The 22,443-nt window shown below is 53.1% G+C and overlaps 2 protein-coding genes across 3 annotated transcripts; both read right to left on the minus strand.

Annotated features, from left to right (window-relative positions):
• Positions 1–464: 464 nt before the first annotated feature.
• On the minus strand, positions 465–10,946 carry Aplp1 (amyloid beta precursor like protein 1). 2 transcript variants are annotated; one of them, XM_057756689.1, is made up of 17 exons: positions 10,678–10,946; positions 9,695–9,838; positions 8,628–8,760; positions 8,335–8,447; positions 8,018–8,151; positions 7,743–7,933; positions 7,279–7,409; positions 6,608–6,682; positions 5,823–5,981; positions 5,617–5,745; positions 4,129–4,228; positions 2,632–2,739; positions 1,724–1,747; positions 1,478–1,548; positions 1,257–1,319; positions 987–1,130; positions 465–874 (listed from the first exon to the last, which is right to left on the minus strand). In XM_057756689.1, the coding sequence occupies exons 1-17, from the start codon at positions 10,822–10,824 to the stop codon at positions 776–778; spliced, it is 1,965 nt and encodes a 654-aa protein (XP_057612672.1). In that variant the 5' UTR covers positions 10,825–10,946; the 3' UTR covers positions 465–775. The 2 variants fall into 2 exon arrangements, with proteins under 2 accessions (XP_057612672.1, XP_057612671.1); XM_057756688.1 differs by having other exon boundaries at positions 1,724–1,750.
• A 1,666-nt stretch (positions 10,947–12,612) lies between these two features.
• On the minus strand, positions 12,613–21,948 carry Kirrel2 (kirre like nephrin family adhesion molecule 2). Its single transcript, XM_057756656.1, has 15 exons — positions 21,819–21,948; positions 21,470–21,619; positions 20,083–20,232; positions 19,743–19,903; positions 18,917–19,067; positions 18,698–18,803; positions 18,462–18,610; positions 18,112–18,239; positions 17,888–18,020; positions 17,543–17,643; positions 17,182–17,401; positions 15,742–15,840; positions 15,404–15,504; positions 14,701–14,766; positions 12,613–13,535 (listed from the first exon to the last, which is right to left on the minus strand). Exons 1-15 carry the CDS (start codon positions 21,868–21,870, stop codon positions 13,200–13,202), a joined length of 2,103 nt encoding a protein of 700 aa, XP_057612639.1. The 5' UTR covers positions 21,871–21,948; the 3' UTR covers positions 12,613–13,199.
• Positions 21,949–22,443: the final 495 nt, after the last annotated feature.

Consider the following 22,443-nt stretch of genomic DNA (forward strand, 5'->3'; position numbering starts at 1 on the left):
ACACGTATTCCCCGCCCCGCCCCAACATTCTTTTTTTAAAGTTTAGAGAGGAAAAAAAACAAGAGGAAGAGGGAAGGGGGAGGGGCGAGGCGGATGGTCCACCCTGACGACTCTGAACTTGGAGTAGCGACACATTCAGCACCACGGAAAGCTCCCTGGCCGGCGTGGGAAAAGCCCAGCCAAGGCCTCTGGGTCCCGCCCCGCTACGCGGTAATCTTCCCACAGGCCCCACCTAGATTTAAAGCACCCTCAACTAGGTTTATTTGGTTTGGTTTTGGTTTTGTTTTGTCTGAGACAGAGCCTCTCTATGTATTCCAGGGAGTCCTGGAACTCTCACGGAAATCTATCCGCCTCCCTCCACCTCCTAAATTGTGCGCCACCACACCCACCCCTCACCCAGTTTAAAGAAGCCTGGGCTGAAAAAGATGAACAACGATTCTCCAATAGGAACGCGGGACGGCTGGTGGTGGGGAAGACGACTTTATTGGGATGTTAGTGAAGAAACATGGGACGGTGAATTCCAGGGAGCGACATACACTGGGACCCAGGTGGTGGTCACCTTAAGGAGCAATAAATTAACATAAAATAAATTAAGGTGAGGAGGTCCCTTTTAGGGCAGCAGCTGGGAATTTCTAAGGGGGAGGAATTTGGAACTGGGAAGGGGAAATAAGAATGAATTTGTCAAGATCTCCCTCCCCCACCGGAGGCTGGGAGTTGGGACTGAGGGCCAGGAAGAGGAGCGGTCTGGGCTCAGCTGAAGGCTGCTGGGGCGGGATCAGGGTCGTTCCTCCAGGAAACGGTAGGTGGGGTTCTCATAGCCATGCCGCTGAAGTTCCCGGAGTTGCTGCTCCTCCAGAGTCAACATGGGGTCCACCTGCAACAGGACCAAGGGAGGGCTCAGGGCACAGGGGCGGGGAGGGGACGCTGGGGGCGGGCGCGAGTTCACTGCTTACTACTACCCCCACCGCGATGTCTGCACCGCTCACCTCCACCACTCCATGGCTGATAGTCCCATAGGGTTTCTTCTTACGCAGAAGCAGCAAGGATAGAACAATGAGGGAGCCCCCTCCAGCTCCCATGATCAGCAGACCCGACACAGCCTCTCGGGACACTCCAGTCCCAGCTGGTGCCTATGGGGAGAGGCGGTGAGACCAAGAGCATCATCATCAAGGCCCACCAGGATCCGGGGCAGCACTGAAGGCCACAGCCTGGACACTGACCTCCAACCTCTCCCCCCAGGTTCCGCGTCCTCTTACCAGTTCATCCCGCTGGATATCTGATGCGTGGAAGGGAAAACCCCTTGGGACAGATGCATTCACCTGGGGGAGCAGGAGACATCACCGACCCTGATTTATGGCCCCAAGGCCCAGAGGTACCCTAAGGTACACTGAGTCCACGTCCCCAGCAAGCTTCCAGAACCTTCCCTCCACCGAGGGTCCAGACCCTTATTGTCTTTGGAGCCCGAGGCCCCACTCACCTTTTGCTCATACTGCTCCAGGGGGGCTAACTTCTCTTTGCCAGAGGAGGAAGGGTCTTGATCTGTGGACCCTACCGAGCACAAGTCACCTCTCACTCTCAAGGGTCAGACACCTCCAGAGGGGTCAGAAAGGGCACCACACTCCACCCCAGCAGGCCTGGGCTTTTTGCTGTACACAGTCCTTTCCCTTCCTGGCTTAGGGTTCAGTGGGATTTAGGGCTGGGGTGTCTGCCGTGTGACACTTACCTTTTGGAAGGGTCACTGGGGTGTCTGCTGGCAGAAGGGGACAGGAAGATGAGAAAAACAGTCAAGAGAGGAGGCCATGAGAGAAAGAGTAGAGAACCCCACCCCCAGGACCAAGAACCCCACAGAGGCCCTGCAGCCCCAGCTATCCCTCCTTATTCCTTCCTGCCATCGTGTGGCACAGACACCCCAGACCTTGGAGAATTAGAAAGAAGGTTGCATGATGGGTCTGATGGTGCACACTTCTGCAACTCCAGCGCTTGCAAAGCTAAGACAAGACCATGAATTTGAGGCCAGCTTAGGCTAAACAGTGAGGTCTAGGTCAGCCTGAGCTACAGAGTGAGACCCTGTATCAATCAAGAACTTAGTGGGGCCTCATGACCTATAATCTGAAGTGGCAGGATCAGAAGTCCAAGGCCTACCCAGGCAACTTAGACTGTCTTTTCTGTTTGTTTGGTTGTTTGTTTGGTTGTTTGTTTGGTTGGTTTTTCGAGACAGGGTTTCTCTGTAGCTTTGGAGCCTGTCCTGGAACTAGCTCTTGTAGATCAAGCTGGCTTCGAAATCAGAGATCCGCCTGCCTCTGGCTCGGGCTTGTTTGGTTTTTTTAAGATTTACTGATTTATGTATATGAGCGCTCTATCTGCATGTACACCTCTGCACCAGAAGAGGGCACCAGATCCCACTAAATATGGTTGTGAGTCACCTCATGGTACTCTTAACCACTGCGCCGTCTCTCCAGCCCCAGACTGTCTGGCTGGGCCCAGCCCTGAGTGGAGGAACTCTTGCTCAGCACACGCACAAAGAGCCCTGGGTTCCTCACCAGCTCCTTCCCTCAGGCCAAGGACTCCAACACCGCAAAGGAAATGAGGCTCGGCTCCCAAAGGCGGCTGTTCTATTTCAGGCTCACTCACCATCTCTGGATTCCACAGGCTCAAGTCCACCCTTGTCCTCACTGCTGCTCCCGGGCACAGAGGCTTCCAGTTCGCTGGGCCCCAGGTGTTCAGAGTGGAGAAGCTCCTCTGAGGGAACACGTGGAGAGACGGCGAAGGTGAGTGTAAGACACTACAGTGCACAGGCGCAGGGCACCCGCGTAGTGGAATGGGGGGGAAGTAGGGGAGACAACAGAGACGGCTCCAGGCCGACAACCCTAAGGGTGACCTGCAAGATGGGGAGCTGGGAAGATGTGCCCCCAGCAGGAAAGATGGAGGCTAAATTTGCAATACCCCACCTCTTTAAATATCAGGGAATTTAGAGCTAGGCCTGGGACATCCAGAAGGAAGTCACAGCAAACTGAGGGTTGTGCAGGGAAATACTCTCTGGTCCTTTTGCTCTTGTGAATCTGGATTTGACTTGTGACTTGTTCTAACAAGAGAATATTGACTCAATAATCCAGGGGAGTAGCGTAGTGGTGCACACGCCTGGTATATAAAAGGCCCTGGGTTCCATCCTAAGTATTATCCAATTAGTTAGTTGGTTGGTTACCTTTAAGACAGGGTTTCTCTGTGTACTCTGGCTGTCCTAGAACTGGCTCTGTAGATCAGGCTAGCCTCAGACTCAGAGATCTGCCTGCCTCTGCCTCAAGTGTTGGGATTAAAGGTGTGTGCCACTACGCTGGGAACTATCCAGTTTTTGAGGTGGGTATGGCCAATGCACACCTGTATCCCAACACTGAAGAAACAGAGGCAGGAGGACTCAGAATACGAGGCTGGCCTGGGCTACATGGTGAATTCTAGGCCAGCCTCAGTTACAGAGCAAAACTTTGTCTTAAAAAGCCACTAGTCGATGGTGGTGCACACCTTCAATTCTAGCACTCAGGAGGCAGTGGCAGGTGGATTTCTGTGAGTTTGAGGCCAGTCTGATCTATGGAGCTAGCTTCAGGACAGTCATGAAAGACTACACAGAGAAACACTTCTCCAAAAAACAAACAACAAACAAAAAAGCCAAAAGCTGGTGATCTGAGTTAAGGGAGAGCATTTGCCTAGCTGGGTTCTATCCCAATATCATACTAAAAAAAACAAAAAAACAAAAACAAAAACCTAGCCAGGTGTGGGGGCACAAGCCTGTAACCCCAGCACTTGGGAGGCAGAGGCAAGAGGACTGCTCAATGTTCAAGGTCAACCTGATCTACAAAGTGAGTTTCAGATCAGTCAGGGCTACAAAGTAAGACCCTGTTCTCAAAAAAAAAACAAAACAAAACAAAAAAAAAACCCAAACTGAACAATTGACTAGTAGCCTTACCACCAAAAGAACCAGAGGAAACTAATCAAATTAAGTGCAAAGGAAGATGGCTCTTCATTAGAACCGCCAAGTTCTGGAGAGATTTAAATGAAGAATGAGAGATTGAGGGTTGGGAGTCAAAGTTTGCCCTCAGAGAACTGAAACTCAGGACAAAAGTAATGGGCACTCACGGATCTGGGGCCGCAGTTCCTGAGCCAGGGGAGGGTTCTGGTCAAGCAGCCCCAGGCTCTGGTTCATCCGCTCTTCAATCACCTGAAGGTGGGTCTGGACCTGTGGGGAGTAAGTGTGGAGGAGAGTGAGGCAGGCCATGCAGCCCGGACAGGAGCAGGGGAAGGAGGGGCTCAATAGGATCCAAGGAAACAGAACATGGAGAATAGGCAGGAAGTGGGGCACAAGGGTCAGACATGCAGCCACGGGGGAAACTGAGGAAGGAGAAGCAAGATCACAAGGGTCAGACATGCAGCCACAGGGGAAACTGAGGAAGGAGAGGATGGTCCAAAAAGAAGGAAGAGCTATGTATACGATCAGAAGTTGAAGGCTTGGAAAAAGGGTGGCCCCAGGAAAAGCAGGGTACCAGAGACAAGATGAGGGTAAGATTAGAAAAACAGGATCTAGAGCTGGGTGTTGTGGCACAGGCCTCTTTAATAGCAGTGCGTGGGAGGCAGAGGGTCCGAGGCCATAGTGAGCTCCAGGCCAGACAGCCAGGACTACACAGTGAGACCATCACTCCAAAAACAGACAGACAACCAAGCAAGCAAGCAAGCAAACAAAAAACAAAACAAAAGAAAGAAAGAGAGAGATGGTACAGATGAAGAAAGTAGATATGTGGGTCAGAGGGAGAAAGCTAGAGGAACGGATTGCAGACTGTTTTGAGAACAGGAACTGGTATAGAGGACAGGCTCAGGGCAAGACTTGAACATTCCAGAGCACAGAGGAGAGGACCTGTGCACCAGAAGAGAATGTCCAAGAGAGCAGAATTAGAATCGCAGGGTATATAGCAGGGGCTCTAGGGAAAACACGTAGGGCAGGGGAGGAAGGCTGAAGGCCAAGCTCCAGGCTCAAGGAAAAGTATTCTGGGAAAGGAAATAAAGTCCCAGGGGTAGGAAGAAGGAATCCAAGAGACAGGACAGAGGATTCCAAAGGACAAGAAGCAGGAATCCTGGGGACAAGAAGAGAGTCAAAAGCACAGCATGAATGGGTGTGTGTGTGTGTGTTTAGGGGCAGTGTTCCATCATCAAAAATATGGGATTTGAGGAATAGGAATGAAGGGACTGGAAAGGTTTGGGGACCTGAAAGGGAAGTTCCAGGCAGACCAAAGGGTTCTAAACTGAGAGTGAGGGTCAAGGGGAAAATCTGGGGCCTGGGGAGACAGCTCAGCAGCTAAGGCACCGGCTACTCTTCTAGAGGACTCATGTTTAATTCCCCCCACATGCATGGGGCTCACAACTGTCTGTAACGCCAGCTCCAGGAGCCTCAACACCCTCTTCTGGCCTCCTCAGGGACCAGGCAAGGATGTGATGAATAGACACACACGCAAGCAAAACCCTCATCCACATAACATTTTTTTTTTTTTTTTTTTTTTTTTTTTTAAGAGAGAGAAGAGTCTGAGAGAGGAGTCTGGGCTTGCAGGGCGTCTGGGCCCGGAAGCATGCCTGTACCTGAAAGCGCATCTGCTGGGCCTTCTCGGGGTCCACAGCGGCCACGTGCTGGTAGTGCCTCAGGGTGTGCCTCTGCTCCTTCTGCTCGGCCCGCAGATAGCGCCTCAGGGCCGCCAGAACTCGCTCAGCCTGCGGGAGGGAACCAAGACTGTCTCGGCTGATCCTAAGACTTCCTCTCCTGTTTGCCCCCACCGCTACCTCCATACCTGGGGCGGATCGCCCTGTAACGCTGCCAGGAAACCTTCCAGGGCAGCTCGCCGCTGGTCGTTGATCAGAGCGACGACTCTGGTGGCGTGGGTCTCCACCAGGCGCTGTCGCTCACCGGACACTTGTTCCTCCAGGGTCTGCAGAATGGACTGGAAGTGCTAGCAAGGGGTACAGAAGCAGGAAAGGGGGTGTGTGAGAGTCTAGGGCAAGCAGAGTGGGCTTCAGTGGGGGTCCTTCCTGACAGCAATGTGGGGACGGAGGTCCAATGGAGTTGGGGGTAGGGCTGGCCTACTGGGACCTGGTTTGAGGGTGTAGGCTGTAAGATTAGGTGGGAACAATCTGAAAAATAAAAACTGGCCAACTTAAGGTATAAAGCAAGTTTTGGGCAGCTCTAAAGCAAAAAACAGGTTGAGCCTCCACAACGCCGATGGGGTGAGGCCCGGGTCTGGAGGCTGATCGAGAGAAGTCTACATGAATAGGTTTGTACAAAGACAAAGATAGGGACAGAGGCAGGAGCATGAGGCCAAGAGTTAGCAAACCGGCTTTGCTAGGCAGGGACTGAGGACAAAATGAGAGGACAGGCTTTGAGAGAGGTTCCAAAGTCAGCCAGCAGAGGGCAGTGCTTGCTCAGCGGCATGCATCAGGCACGGACTGAATCCCAGGCAGCCGCAAATAAAGGCGCTGGACGGGCGGGCCCAGGGTGAGTAGGAGGGGGTTGAAATGGATGCAGCGGGCCCCGGAAGTGGATAGAGGCGTGAGTGAAACTCAGCGAAGGGCGTCCTACCTCGTTCAGGGCCTGCCTGTCGGCTTTTGGCAAGTTCTTCGACTGGTTGTCAGCCATGGCCCATTCTCGCATCACCTGGGGGTGAGTAGGGGGGCTTCAGGATCCCAGGTCCTCACAGGGAGTCCCCCACCCATCTCCAAGGCTCAGGAGGATGAAATCACCTAGGGCCACTGGACTTTGGATTCCCAAGAAGGAATAGCCAGAGATTTTTTTTTTTCCCAGGCTGGTCTCAAACTCTGTTTCATTAGAGGTTGGCCTTGAACTTCTCATTCTCTTGCCCCGGCCTCTCAAGTGTCAGGATTAAGGCACAAGCCATTATGCTCAACCAACTCCCAGGTTGTGCCACAGACCAGAGTTTCTATAGCGTCTGGTGGCATTTCAACGATCTGCTAGGCGGTCGGGAATCCAGTGTCATCTTAGAGAGAGGTGTTGAGGGCTCAGGTAGACAGATGCTTGGGCGTTCTTTCAAGGCAGTGTCAAGATAGAATTTCCCATGCCTTTAATCCCAGCACTTGGAATCTCTGTAAGTTCGAGGCCAGCCTGGTTTACAAAGTGAGTTCCAGGCCAGACAGGGCTAAATAGAGAAACCCTGTTTCAAGCAATAATAAAGAAAAGAAGAAGAAGAAGATAAAGAAAGAAAAGAATCTCCCTGGGTTTCCTGGAGTCATCACCTCATTAATCTGGCGCATCCTTCGCTCCTCCAGGTCCATCTTGGCCCTCAGGAAACCCTCATGCTCACTGATTTCCCCAGGCATGCCAAAGTAAACATCCACTCCATCGGTGGGCCTTGGGGTGGGCGTGACTGCAAGACAAAGGACCAGGCAGGCAAGTCATTTTTCCTCTCCGAGAAGTAGATTTCCCAGGATGTACCAGAGACCAGCACGCATCCAGTTTAGTCCTGACCTGCTTTGGCAAGATTCTGGAACCTATCACACCATCTTCTTCAAAGCATTGCCAAAAATGGAACGACCCCCTTCTCCTCCGATTGCCCCTTTGCAGGCCTCTCCCTCTTCATTCTTCATGGGTTAATCCACCTCTAACATATCCAAAGCCACTGACATCTCTTCCATCTCCCGTCCTCCCCCACAGGCCCCCCAACCACAAATGGTGAAGAGAGCCGGGGAGACTAGATCACCTTTGCCCATCATGACCGGAGCGTGGGAGCTGGGAGGTGGGACCCGTTTCTCTTCCTCCTCCTCCTCCTCTTCAGCCTGAGGGTGCTCCACGAAGTAATCATCTACTGGCTGAGGGAAGGGTTCCACCTCTTCCTCGTCCTCGCCTCCCTCTGCTCTGCCCCCCAGGGGCCAGGACCGGGTAGAGGGGTCACTGAAGGAGAAGACTTGGGCAGTAAGGTCTCCGGCTAGGTTCCCACGCTTCTGGGAAGGGTACAGAGAGCCTCTTGCCACTCACCCAGATGTGGTCCCGGAAGGGTTGGGAGTTGCTGGAGGCGGGCAGCACACATACTCCACACCTCGGAACCGATCGGAGCCACAGGGCAAAAGCATGCCAGAGCCATGCAGGATGAAGCCCTGGGAGCTGCAGGCCTGCAGGAAGACGAGGCCCGGAGGCCAGAATGACCTGGTTGGAGGGTGTGGACAGGGAGCCTGGATGCTGGCTTCCAGGAGGAGGGGATGAGGGATGGAATTGCTACATCCCAGCTGGAACTCTTGGGTCCTGGAAAGAAGGGCCTAGAGTTCTAGGTTTAGATCTGTGAGCCAGGGTCTCACCTCCTGCGCCTCCTGATGCCTCTTGCCTGAGCTCTCACACTGGTCCATGCGCTCCTGGTGCAAGAACCGACAGCCTTCGGGCACTAGCAGGGCTTCGCTCACGAATTCACCAGCTGCAGAATGGGAGACACCAGAACCCTAACAGCCTGGCCCTGGCCTCCTCAGAGTCCGGGCCTCCTCAGAGGTCTCTACCTGACACCCAGACTTCTCATGTAGGTCTGAGTCAAGCTCAGAACCTCACCTCTGAGAGACTCCCACTTCACCTCAGTTCCCACCCCCCACAGGTGACTCACGCAGGCAGTGGAAGGGCACAACCTCGTGGTGGGGGTGGGCACATCTGCCGCTGCGGGTACCACCACACCAGCGCTCCATTGGGATGGCCTGTGCAGCCTGCTCCACGCGGGCTATGTGTAGTTCTGGGTACATCTGTGCGGATCAGGAAGTGGAGATCAACCCACTGGCTACCCCAGCTCTCTCCTGCATGCCAAACCAGTGCTCTGTCCCTGAGCTACATGCCCAGCCCTCATTCTGCTCTCTGTTTTGAAACCAAGTCTCAATAAGCTTCCTAAGTTGCCCTTGAACATCCTGTAGCCTAAGAAGGCCTTCAATTTGCTTTCCTTCAACCTTAGCCTCTCCAGCAGCTATGCTCACTGATCCTTCCCTTTTCTAGTTTCTAGTATACATAAGGATATCTCCTGGGCTTTCCTCCCTTGTCTATAGCACTAACAGGTAGCTAAGCCTCGGGTGCCCGTTGGTCATGCCCCTAGTGCTGTCCCTTAAGTTCGCCATTCTCAGATGGTCTTGGTGAAGGTCCCCAGGCCAGGTCATGAAGCTCAACTTCTCAGGGCCACCCTGCCCCCATCAGGTTTCTTTCTTAAAATATCTCGCCCTCTCGCCTGGCCTGCCTTTCTGTTTAGCTTCTAAGTAACTCTTCTCACGGAGTTAGGCCCGCCTTTTCGTTTCACGCCTCCTTGGAACCCACTCTCATTGGGCTCATCGCTTCCCGCATCTTGTTGGTTTAAAGGTCTTTTTAATCTAAGCCCAGCCTCTCGTTTGACCACGCCCACTCACACTCCCACTTTTTCTAAATAGCTCCACAGATTTCTAAGCCCTGCTTCAGGCGATCTTGATTAGCCGCCGTTTTTTGCAGTTTTTCCCCTCCTAGTATCTCAAAATAGGTTCTGCCCTAGACCCGGCTCGCCTCCTCGCTGACCACAGACCCCGAACTTCCCTAGGCTTTCCAGATCCTCCCACCTCCCTGGTTTTGGCCTTTCTCAAGTCTGGCTTCCTCAAGGACGACCCCGCCCCAGCTTGGACCTACTGACCACAGACCACGCCTCTACCCATGGGTCCCGCCCACCTGTCTGCAGTACTCCAGCACACGCTGCGGGTCCAGGAGACAGCGTCGTGATCGCTGTGGGTCTGGTTCCCAGCGGCCGGTGCGCAGGTCCCGGTGAAGGGTTAGACGCCCACATAGTCCAGCCACTTGGGCTGACCCCGGAGCCTGGAAGTGGAGGCAGATGGAGCAGTGAGGGCCCGGGGAACGTTGGCATCTGGGTCATCTGGTGCCTTGCTCCCTAAAACCCAGATGGGCACCTGTCCCTAGCACCACATCCTTCTAAGCTCTCCTGGGTGGAGGGACCGTTCCCCGGGAAACAGATCCCGTGGGGCGAGAGCGCCCCAGCTCTCCCGTTGCTATGGTGAACCCGGTCCCCCTCCCTTGGGTTTCTCGCGGCCTTGTTGCTGAGAAGACAGGCTCCGCCCCCGCCCCAGCGTCTTGGTTCTGGAGCCCGAAGGGGTTAAACTTGAATCGTGGGTTGGGGGGCAATCTAGGCGTTCTGGACCCACCTCCCCCCATTTCCAGTTTGGGCTCCCATTGAGGGGGTGCAAAGACGAAAGGGCCTGGCTTCCCTGAAGGCCTGCACATCAGGCCCGTAAGAACTAGGGAGCTATATCTGTATTGAGTAGTGGGTGGAGGCCTGGACTCCTGGATGTTTAGGGGGCAGGGGGCTTGTGTGGGTCCAGGGGATACAAGGGACCTGGATTCTAAGATCCAAGCGCCTGCTGCCTTGTGGGTCCTACGTTCAGGTGGGCAGGGCTTGGGGCTTTGTCGGCTAGGGGTGAGCTATATTTCTAGGACCAGGGGCTCTTGGAAAGACAAATCCAACGATGCGGGTGGGAGGGGGCAGGGAAGTCAGACGATGGAAAACCTAGAGTTCGGAGCTCACGGAGCAGGCCACCTGGCTAAAAGGACAGCGCTTTCTGAGGTGGCCGCGCCGCGTCCAGGTCCAGAGGCCCGGTCCCGCCCCTTCCCCCCATCCCCAGAACCCGGCCGGGCCTCACCTCGGCCGCGCTGGGGCTCCCACCGGCCAGGCTCCCGACGGCGAGCTGCGCGCGCAGAAGCAGCAGCGACAGTGGCAGCAGCAGCGGCAGCGGCGGCGGGCCCCAGCGGCGACCCTGGCCGCGAGCGGCGGGGCTGGCGGGCCCCATGTCCGGGCCTCGCGCCCTCAAGTCCCGTGCGCTCCCGCCCGGCCCAGCCCGGCCCCAGCGGTGACAGGAGCTACCAGCGCCACCGCCGCCGCCGCCACCTCCTCCCGCCGCCCCCGGGCTGCGCCGGCGCCGCCAGCCCCGCCCCGCGCCGGCCCCGCCTTCCCGGCCAGGACAATAGCGTGGCGGCTCTGCGCACTGAGCGGCTTGGGAACCCCGGGAGGGAGCCTGCGCCAAACCCTAGCCCCTCGAGATTCCTGGTGTCACGCCCGACGTTAAGGCCCAGTCTCCAGGCTCAGTCCTTGGGCTCAGCAGTTTTGGAGTTTGAGTCCTGTCTTAGGACTTCACCCTTAGCCTTGTCTTCTGGCAAGCCAGACACCCACCATCACCTTTGTCCTCCTCCAAGGATGCAATAGGATCCATCGGATGTGTGTGTGGCAGGGGCGTTGGGGGGGGGGGGGACACCCCTCCATAAACTCCTCTGTTGAGGTCCTAGGAATACAGGCCTCCAAAATTTCCCCAGTCTAGAACATAGAAGCGGAGTGTGAAAGCAAGTCTGTAATCATAGCACTTGAGAGGTGGGGGGCAGGAAAAGAGGAGTTTGGGCCTAGCCTACACTACATGAGAACCAGTCTCAAAAGACAAAGCAGTAACTTAGGCCTGGTGCCTTCTAACCAAGTCTGTCTCGGTCTTTCCCTCAGACCTAGGAATTCAGTCTTCCTGCCTTGACTGTCAGGTCTCTGGACCTTGAAATTCTCCATCTAAAACAAACAAACAAAAAAACCGTTCTTTAAAGATGACTCAGGTCAGGTGCAACCCAGCACCCGAGGACCACGGAGCCTCATTTCCACTCACTCTAAGGGCCAACTCGAGTCTTCTCCCTGAAGGGCTCACTATTTTGTCTCTCAAGTGAGTGTAGAAAATTCTCCTTTTCCTGGCCGACTGAGGCAGCCCAGCTCTGTGTGGACTTCCAAGTGTGCGTCTTGTGGGAACCTGCCCACATTTGTCTGTCTTTTGTTTTCAACTATGTGTGCACCAGTGTGGCTGTGGGTAAGGCCGGGGTATGTTATTAAAGGAGTCTACAGTGGGATGGTGGTGTAGGCCTATAATCCCAAGAGGGGCTAAGGATGGAAGATCAAGAGCTAAACTCTGTTGAGAGAAGCCTTGGTAGTTAAAAATACTGGCTGCTCTTCCAGAAGACCTGGGTTCCATTCCCAGCACCTACACTGTCTGAAGTTCCAGTTTCAGAGGGACCCATTGCCTCTTCTGGCCGGGGGGACCAGACACATATGTGGTGCACAGAAATACATGCAGGCAAAACACCCACATATGTAAGACAAAAATAATAAATCTTAAAAAAAAGAAATGAAGTGGCCTACAGGAGCAAGCAGGTAGCAAGAGGCGGAGAAAGGACTGAGGATTTAACTCCTATGACAGCCTAGGCTAGGGTAGGACGATGGGACAGACGACTCTACAAACACGTTTGCCTGTTTGCCTTTTTTTTTCTAATTAAACACAAATATTTCTAGCCCAAGAATCCCCTTCATCTATTTATTTATTTATTCTTTATTTATTTTTAAAGATTTATTTGTTATATACATAGTGTTCTGCCTACATTCATGCCTGCAGGTCAGAAGAGGGCACCAGCTCTCATTACGGATGGCTGTGAGCCACCATGTGGTTGCTGGGAACTGAACTCAGGACCTCTGGAAGAGCAGCCGGTGCTCTCAGTCTTTTCACCACTCACCCACCCCACACACTGATGCCTCCTCCTTCACACACACACACACACACAAACACACACACCTTTTATTGCTTTTATTCTCACCCCATCCCCAGTCCTTGATTCAATTCTTTCATAGTTTTAAGGGAGGAATCAAGATAGTGGTCATTTTGAGTTCTCGTAGAATGAACAGCCATATTGGCTATACTTTTATTGGCCAAAGTTCCCTTTCTTGGGAAAGCCAGGAGTTTGTGGGGGGATTATTTCATTCATCTTGATTCGTCTTTTGCTATCATATTTTTGGTGCAGATGGTCATTTTCAAATATCTTATCTACTAGTTAGAAAAGCCTCCCATCCATGGCCCTGACTCTCATCACCTCCTGTCTTTGTCCCTCTGCAAAGAATTTGACTGTCTTTCATTCAAACTTGAATGTCTTTCTCACAGGAGAATAAGTGGGTATAGTGGTCGTATTGCTCCCTCTTGGAGCATCCCCTTTGGCTGAGCCAACCACACATCAATGATCCTGGAGGTTGTTTCCCTCCTCTGGTGTTCAGTTTTGGAGGAGTAGGTCATCAACTTGGTGATTCCTCAGAACGCTGGACAGCACACGACGGCAAGTTGACGCTCTTGAGACTCTTCGATCAGAGACGTCTTCACACGTGAGTCTGGAGACGCTGGTGGCTGGGTGGAGACAAGGTAGCATAGGGGAAGGGGGGAGTCCCAGAGCTCAAATCTGGGGGTCCAAAGGATGTGGGTTTCATATAGCTTGTGAAAGCACGGGGATGGGGTGTGGTGAGATAACCGGCCCGCGCTCTGTACAGTCTGCAGGGAGGTACTAAGTCCAGGTGTGGCTTGAAGTCATAGTAAGTAGGAGTTCCTGGAAATCCAATTGGAGAGGGGGGTGGCAAGAAGAGGCCTCCTCCGGGGGCTTCCCCAAGGCTAAGGCTCACACTGACTCCTCGAACCTTGTAGTAACCGTTGGTTGGATCCTGGGGAGCCAGTGAGACTTGGTAAGGAATGTGAAGGTATAGGAAGGCAGGGATCGTGGGTGGAGAGACACACTGAGCTACAGCCAGACCTAGAGAGAGGCGATGGCAGAAAGAAACAGCAAAGGTGGAGGCAGAGAGAGCTAGGCACATAGATGGCAGAGATAGGGGAAGTGCTGGCTTCCTAGAACAAGCAAGGTCTGACTGAAGTTGGGGAGAGGGAGGGAGGGAAGGAATGTGGGAAGGTGAACCGCAGGTCAAGAGAAAAGCATGATCAAGTACAGACAAGAGGCTTTAGCTGGGTTAGGGATGTGGTTCAGTCGGCAGAGTCCTTGGCTAGCATGCTCAAAGCCCTCGGTTCGATTCCCAGCTCTACATAAACTTAGTGTGGTGGCACATGCTTTAATCACAGCACTCGGGAGGATAATCGGGAGCTCCAGATCATTCTTGGCTACATACTCAGTCTGAGGCTAGCCTGAGATACACAAGGGTCTGCCTCAAAGAAAAGTCAGGGAGCGGGGCTTTAGAATGGGAGCCGGGGTTGGAACCGATGCATCTAACCTAAGGTAGGATTTCAAAGCAGGACCATCTCTGGGAAATGTGATGTTTGGGTGGGTGTAAGGCTGGTAGAGAACAGCCAAAAAGACACCTACAAGCAGGAAACGTGGCTGGTGGGGAAAGAAGGCCTGGAAACCAAAGCGAAATGATAAATAAGATAAGAAGAGGCTGCGGAGACTGTGAGCCGGTGAGCTGGCCCAGGAGGAGCTAAAGGCTTTTTTTGCTTCTCTTTTCTTTTCTAGACAGGGTTCTGTTTAGCCCTGGCTGTCCTGGAACTCGCTCTGTAGACCAGGCTGACCTCATCTCAGAGCCTCTGCCTCCGGAGTGCTGGGATTAAAAGCGTGCACCACCACCTTGCAAATATAGGTCTTAAGGTGACAGAAACCAAAGAAGGAGACTGAAGCAAGGAAACAGCCAAGTGTGGTGCCCAGATCTGAAGTCCTAGTTTGTAACCCCAGCATCCAGAAGCTGCAGGAGAAAGCCTGCTAGGAGTGCAAAGCCAGCTACAGTGCGGGGGGGGGCCCTGTCTCCAGAAAGCTTTTTTTAAAGCACGCAATTGGGGAGAGGTGGAGACTGAGTGACCAATAGTCGGCTCCTCCCCAGTACTCACCGCTGCTTCCAGAGCCTCCTTCTCATCAAGGATCAAGTCACCGTGGTCGGAGTGCACAATGGGACCCTGAGGGAGGGGAAAAATGAGAGGTAGTGCTCAGAAGATCACCCCATCCCGCTGCCAAATCCCAAGGGCCTTCCTTTGGAGATCAGGCTGAAGGAGAGGCCTGGAGGCTGGACTTAAGAAGTAAAGAAGGCTATGGGGACATAGTGAGTATTTGTATTTGTGAGGATCCTGTGGGTCCAGGGTCCTCATGTTTAAGACTGGGACCAAGCTGGGATAATGGCACACACTTTTAATCTCAGCATTCAGGAGGCAGATTGGAGGAGCTCCGATTTGGAGTTTATGTAGAGCTCGGAATCGAGCTCCTCAGGGCTTTGAGCGTGTAGCCAAGCAGTTCACCACCTGCCACAATCCTAGCCCCAGTTAGGGCCTCTTGTCCGTGCTTGATCATGCTTGTCTCTCGACCTGACCCCCACCTCTTTGCCTCCTCCTCCTCCTCTCCCCAACTCATCCAGACCTTGCTTGTTCTAGGAAGTCAGCCTGGTCTACACAGCAAGTTCTAGGGCAGCCAGGGCTACATAGAGAAACCTTGTCTCAAACAATAACAAAAAGGCTAGGCTCATACTTGAGTTTGAGGGTGGGTTAGACTAGGTTATTATCTTGGTCTGGAAACACAGATCTAGGGAAACTTGTATCTTACCCGTTCCTCACTGCCACCTGCCTCCTCTTCAGGGCCGCGTGAACTGGAGCCATCACTGCTTCCTGGGATCCGGACCAAGTTCTTTTGCTTGGAGAAAGAGCCTGAGGACCAGGAAGGTGAGAGGTGAGCGACAAGTGAGGTCATATTTTGTGATGACCAAGACTTGGGAACAGAACTGACTGGGTAAAATGGGCTAGGGAAGGCTGGAAACGAAGGAGAACCATGGCCAGGAGGCGACGGAAAGGAGATGGGAAGACCGACCCTGAGGAAACCGAGTCAGGGCTAGGGAGAGAACTTAGTGGCCCGGAATGGAGCCTGGTCCCAAGCCTGATACTTGCCATGGCGCCAGCAGCAGAGAATCACTCCAGTGATGACCATAAAGAGAGCGGTGGCTGCAGAGACTGCTCCAGCCACAATCCGTACAGTGGGCAGCAAGTCTGTAAGGAGCATATGAGGTCTCCTGAGAAGGCTGGTCTGAAGATGGGGTAACAGGGAAATGGGCTCAGGGCTTGGGTTCCTTGGTTCAAAAGGAAGCCAGGTTTGGGGTTTCCCAAGATTTACAGTGTGCTATATTTGGTTGTCTAGGGGCATTTGGGCATTCATAGGTTTTTGAGGTTTTTTTTTTTTTTTTTTTTTTTTTTTAAAGATTTATTTATTTATTGTGTATACAGTATTCTGTCTGCATGTATGTTTCCACACCAGAAGAGGGCACCAGATCTCATTATATGTGGTTGTGAGTCACCATGCGGTTGCTGGGAATTGAACTCAGGACCTCTGGAAGAGCAGTGCTCTTAACCTCTGAGCCATCTCTCCGGGCCTAGGGATTCACAGTTTGAGAGTTTAAATTCCCTGGGCGAGCTGCATCTGTAACCCCAGCCTGTAAGTTCAGCGTGGGCTATCGGAGACCCTGTCTCCCAGACCAGAACACCTATAATAAAGAAACAGGGCTGGCAAGACGGTCCAGTGGGAAATGGTGCTTACTATCAGGGCCTGAGTTCGATCCTGGGGACCCACAAAATAGAAAGAGAGAACGGAGTCCTACAGAGTTGTCCTCTGGCTTCCACATGTGCACTGTGGCAGGAGTGTGCCCCCATAAACAAACAAACACCCTAACTTTAGGGCTGCTCAGAACTTGAGAGTCTTCTGTTTCAACTTCCCGGGTTTGTGGCATCCAGGTGTGGAACAGCCTTCCCACTCAGGGCTCTGTATTTGAGAGAATTATTGATTTGGGGTCCTATGATTCAAGAGATTCATACTTTTTTTTTAAAAAAAAAAAAAACAACTTATCACCTTTTTTAAAAAAAATATTTTATATGCATTGGTGGGAGGGTGCAGGTCTCCTGGAACTGGAGTTACAGACAGCTCTAAGCCTCCATGTGGGTGCTTGGAATTTAACCCAGGTACTTTGGAAGAACAACCAGTGCTCTTAACTGCTGAGCCATCTCTCTAACCCCCACTTATTTTTATTACATTTCAAATGCTATTGTATGTATTTATATGTGTGTGGGAGTGCATATCATGGTGTGGGAACAGAGGTCAGAGAACAACTTTTGGGTATTGGTCCTCTCCCACCATGTGGGTTCTGAGGGCTGAACTGGGGTCATCAGGCCTGGTGGCAAGTGCCTTTACCTGGTGAGCCATCTCACTGACATAGTGCTGAGATTTGGGGAGTCTTTGCATTTGGGGACCTTATAGTTCGGTGGCTTCAATCTTGGGAATCGCTGTGTTTGTGGGGTTTGGAATCCCCAGGTTTCAGGGTCTTTGGGTCAGTAACTCACCTCTACGACCCAGGTGGACCTGGGTTCGTCCCTCACCCAGCCGGTTCCTGGCACTGCAGTTAAAGCCCCTGGTAAAGTCGGATTCCTGGGTCCCGGAAATGTGTAACACAGAAATAAGGCCTGGGCCCTGTCCTCCCTCCTCTTCAGGGGATGAGAAGGTCTCCACCAGGAACCTGCCTAGTGAACCTGCCTCCAAAAAGCCCTCGTCCCAAGACCAAACCTAGAAAACAAAAGAAAAGGGTATCAACTCGGAGCCTGAGGAAGCAGAGAGGGGCTGGTAGGATGTGGGAGATGTCAGTGTCAGGCGTGGGGGACCGGATCACGGCTGATGTGTCAGAGGGGTGAGGGTTCCTTTCCTTACCACGGAGTCCGGGGCAGGGGAAGCAAACACCACACACTGGAGTCGAGCAGGGCCCCTCAAGAAGGCAGGCGCAGGAATCAGGGCCTTCACTACGGGGGGAGCTGGAATGGAAACCATAGACCATGAAGCAGAGGTCTCGACCTCTCCAAAACCAGTTCTGAATGAGGCAAGGTCAGATATGGTCACTGTGGTTTCACCCCTGAGAAACCAGGCCATAACAGTCTGTAGAGTGTCTCTCCTTCAACAGGTCCGGCTCTACTCCTCAGTCCCACAGCCTATAACTTCCTTTTCAGGAGCACGCCCTCTCGGCCCACCCCCTACCCCAAGACCCTCGGAGTCTCTCACCGTTCACCGTCAACCTCGCCTGTGCCGTGCCGCCTCCTAAACCCGAGCGCCGAGGCTCAGCCCTGCACACATAGTCACCCGCATCCTCCAACGCCACGGATGGAAGACGCAACGTGGGCCCCGAGCTCAGCACCTGGCACAAGGAAGGGGTATCAGAGACAACACTCGGGGAGGCAGCCCGGACCACTTCCAGCTAACGTCCAAGGCCCCAGATCGAACTTCACCTGAGAGCTACCGAGGCGCGTCCAGGTAATTCGTGGAAGTGGGTTCCCTCGCCAGGCGCAGCTGAAGGAGGCGTCTTTCCCCACGTCCACGGACACGGGCTTCGGTTTTGCCGGCAGAATAGGTCCATCTGCAGGAGAGAGAGGAATGGGTTAGAATGAGCCCCTGACACAGGACCAGCTGCTAGGTACGCCACTTAGAGTCGGCTACCACAAACCCCACCCTTTCCCCCCGCCCCAGCCTCGCTTAGAGGTTCACCTGACCCAGCCAAACCTCGCCCTAACTGCTCTAGCCCCGCCTTACAGCCAGCCACGCCCACCTCGACCACACCCACGGGCCCGCCCCTGCTCACACAGCACTTCCAGCACGGTGCTTCGGTTGGCGCTTCCCACCGCGTTGCTGACCTCGCAGGACACTGGCTCAGTCAGGAACGTAGCGTCTGCTACGACCTCCAACCTTGGCCCACGTGCCCCGAGCACTGGGGATCCCCCTTTCGCCCACCTGCGGAGACAGTGGGGATATTAATGTCGTCCTACCCCTCCTCAAGCTCCCGGAACTCTGCTAGAGACAAGGGGCGTTTCTCCTCACCTGTAGCCGGTGACAGGAGGCTGGGCAGTGGCTTTACACAGGAAAGTCGCCTTCTCTCCCTCCTGCACAGTCTGGGGCTCAGCAGACAGGGTCACCACGGGGGGATCTGTGAGGGTAAGGCAGGAGCTGGGCTTTCAGTCTCCATCCAATCCCCCTCCTGTTGTGTCAGACCCAGGAGTCCAGGCCCACCCTGGTCTATCCAGGACCAACTGCACTCACACTGCAGGATTAATGTAACAGCTGTGTCCTTCCCCGTGGGCAGGACCTGGCTCCGGGCTCTGCAGATCAAGGTGGCTCCATCATCGTGACTGGAAGGGGTCAGGAATAAGGTGTTTTCCACTGCCCCAGTGGTCTTGTCCTTCAGCGTGGTCTGGAGGTGATAGATAGATGACACTTTTTTCTTTTTAGGACAGAGTCTCACTCTGAAGCCAAGGCTGGCTTTGAACTCATGACCCTCCTGCTTCAGTCTCCTGAGTGCTGGGGTTATAGGTGTGTACCACACCCCATACTAACAATGATTTTATCTATAGCTTACATAGGTAGTGTTTACAATGCATTGTATACTTTTAGACATTCACATGTTTATTTAATTCTCTATATTACCCTATGAAGTTACCCTACTATTTTCCCCCTATATAGATAACGAAAACGAGGGACAGAGAGGTTAAACGCCAATACATGAGGAAGTAATTAGCAACGGTCTGAACCAGGAAACCTCGCTCTTGATCTGAATCATAGTTCAACCCTGAATGGCTGGCATTCCCTCTAGATGAGCCTGAGATCAAGGTGGACCCCGAGTCTCGCTGAATGAACAAAGAATGGCAAAGAGGGGCTGGAGAGATGGCTCAGTGGTTAAGAGCACTGTCTGCTCTTCCAAAGGTCCTGAGTTCAAATCCCAGCAACCACATGGTGGCTCACAACCATCTGTAATGAGGTCTGGTGCCCTCTTCTGGCCAGCAGGCATACACACAGACAGAATATTGTACACATAATAAATAAATAATTTAAAAAAAAAAAAAGAATGGCAAAGAGATTTAAATACAACCTGGTGGAAGGTGGCTCCATCCAGCCGGATCCCATCTCGAAACCACAGCAGTTCAGGGGCAGGTTGGGCATCCCCTCGACTCCGGCAGGTCAGATTCCCAGGAACTCCAGCAACCAGAGACACAGAGGGGCCGCCTAGTATCTGGGGGGCTTCTGGGGGCACTGCATGGCAGAACTGGGGTCAGAAATGCATCCTGGAAGCAGAGCCTCTGATCCTCTCAGCTCCACCCACCAGTCCCCCAGGGTTCTTAGACTGCACCACTCAGGAGCAGTTCTAACTGCCCCACTCCCCACCTCCAGCTCCCAAAGCCCAAATGGGCTGGGTCCTCACCCATCCTCACCCATCACACGCAGTTGGGCAGGTCGTGATCGGAGGCCCGCTTGTGAAGCCTGACACTCATATGATGCTTCGTCTTCCAGTTCCACGGGTTTAATGTGTAGGTCATGCTGGCCACTGGCTGCATTCCCTGATATCCAGTACCGGGACCACCCTAAAGACAGAGAGACCATAAAAAAATTCTGAACTCCTGGTCTCAAGTCTTTATCTCCAGGAATCCCACTCCAGGGAGCAGATAAGAGTCACACATTTGATGCTAAAACACTATTAAAACATGCATGCTGAGGCCAGGCGGTGGTGGCGCACGCCTTTAACCCTAGCACTAGGGAGGCAGAGGCACGCGGATCTCTTTGAGTTCGAGACCACCCTGGTCTACAAGAGCTAGTTCCAGGACAAGTTCCAAAGCTACAGAGAAACCCTGTCTTGAAAACCCAAAAACCAATCAAACAAACATGTGCTGGAGCTAGGTGTGGTGGAGCACACGTTTAAATTCCAGCATGGGCAGGCACACCTCTCTGAGTTCGAGGCTATTCTGATCTATATAGGAAATTCAGGCTGGCCAGGACTACACAGTGAGACACTGTCAAAGAAAATAAAAGAAGGAAAGAGAGAGAGAGAGAGAGAGAGAGAGAGAGAGAGAGAGAGAGAGGTACTGGGTTCAGAGAGATTCTAAACCTCCTGTCAATTTATAGTCACCATAAATTTGTGAGTTAAAAAGTCAGAAAGGAGGGGCTGGAGAGATGGCTCAGTGGTTAAGAGCACTGACTGCTCTTCGAGAAGTCCTGAGTTTAACTCCCAGCCACCATGTGGTGGCTCAAAGCCACCTGTAATGAGATCTGATGCCCTCTTCTGGCCTGCAGGCAGGATACCGTATAAATAAATAAATAAATAAATAAATAAATAAATAAATAAATCTTTTAAAAAGAAGTCAGAAAGGAATACAGGAAAACAATTTCCATCAAAGTTAGGTTAAGCCAGATGTGGGTGGTGCATGCTTGTAATTTCAGCACTCAAGAGTGAGGCAGGAGGATTTCGAGTTTGAGGCAAGCCTGGGCTGCAGAGGGAGACCCCAACTCAAACAACAAAACAAAACAAATACCAAAAAAATTAGATAAAATACTACCTTTTGCCCACCATAGAGGAACGTTAAAGGGCCACGGCTTCTGAGAAGCTCACAATAGCCTGTGCATTAATTATATGACTATAATTATTGTACTGGCAAAATGTCTATGCTTTTATATGATGTTTTAGAATAAAAATAAGTCTCCAAACACAAGGAATTACATCCCCGCCCCCAAAAAACAATCGTTTTAAAACTTGGAATTCCCAAATATTCACTGGGAGCCTACCAGTCTCTAAAGTTGAAACCGTCAGATGCAGCCCAGACTCACCTGGAAGGTCTCTTTCGCCCCCTAGAGCCAGCCCATCCTTAGTCCACTGCACGAGCCCCCGGTAAGCTCCCAGAGCGCAGGGCAGCCGGGCTTCCGCCCCCAGCAGCACCACCATGTCCTCCGGCTGTTGCAGAAAATGGGGCAATGGGCCTAGGAGAAGAGGGACAGAAGAGTTGAGATTAAGTCAAGAATTCCCTTATGCAAGACCCAGGAGGTCCAGTCCAAAGCCCTCCTTCCTGCGATCAGAAGCTCTAGCCTCCAGAATTCTTTCTCACACCCAGGACTAGGAGTCCTTAGTCTATTTTTCCCAGAACAGACAAATAACCCTCCTTGCGCCCTTCGGGGGTACCTGCAAGTCCTCTGAAGCTGCAGAGGAGGACGAGGAGGGCGGGGCCCAGCATCCTGTGTATGTTTGTGCGTGCACCCCAAGATTTTAGGTTGCACTGATTCCTCTCCAACTTCTTCCTCGACAGCACGCCTCTCTCCACGCTGGCCTGGAACCCCTCTTTGTACCCCACTTCCCCTGTCCCCACTCCAGTCTGGAGGATTCTACGTCTGGCCTGGAGTCCCCGAAATCTGGCTCATCCGCAGCCTCCGTTGCTCTGTACCGCTCGCGGGTTGCACAGCCTGGGTCTGCGAGAGACCCGCGGGAGGGCGGGATCCTACTCGCCCCGCCCCCTGGTTACCCGCCCTCTTCCCATTGAGAAACTCGGGCTGCTTGAGTGCCAAGACTATGGGCTCTCCGGGTCGCGGTTCGCGCAGCAGGAGGGCACCCCTGCGTTATCAGGGGGTCTGAGAGCTGTAACACCTGGGTCCAAGGAGGGGGCTCTGCTCGTGTTGGACACCTGCGCCCTGCTGAGGTTGAAGGGGAGGCGGGCATGAGGAGGAGGAAAGAAGAGAGTGGAAGAAACTTGCTCAGCCCGGGCCCAGGAGGGACTGAGCTGAGTGGAAACGGAGCTATAAATGGGAACCCC

Source organism: Chionomys nivalis, chromosome 2, assembly GCF_950005125.1.
Source record: "Chionomys nivalis chromosome 2, mChiNiv1.1, whole genome shotgun sequence".
Lineage (NCBI taxonomy): Eukaryota > Metazoa > Chordata > Mammalia > Rodentia > Cricetidae > Chionomys > Chionomys nivalis.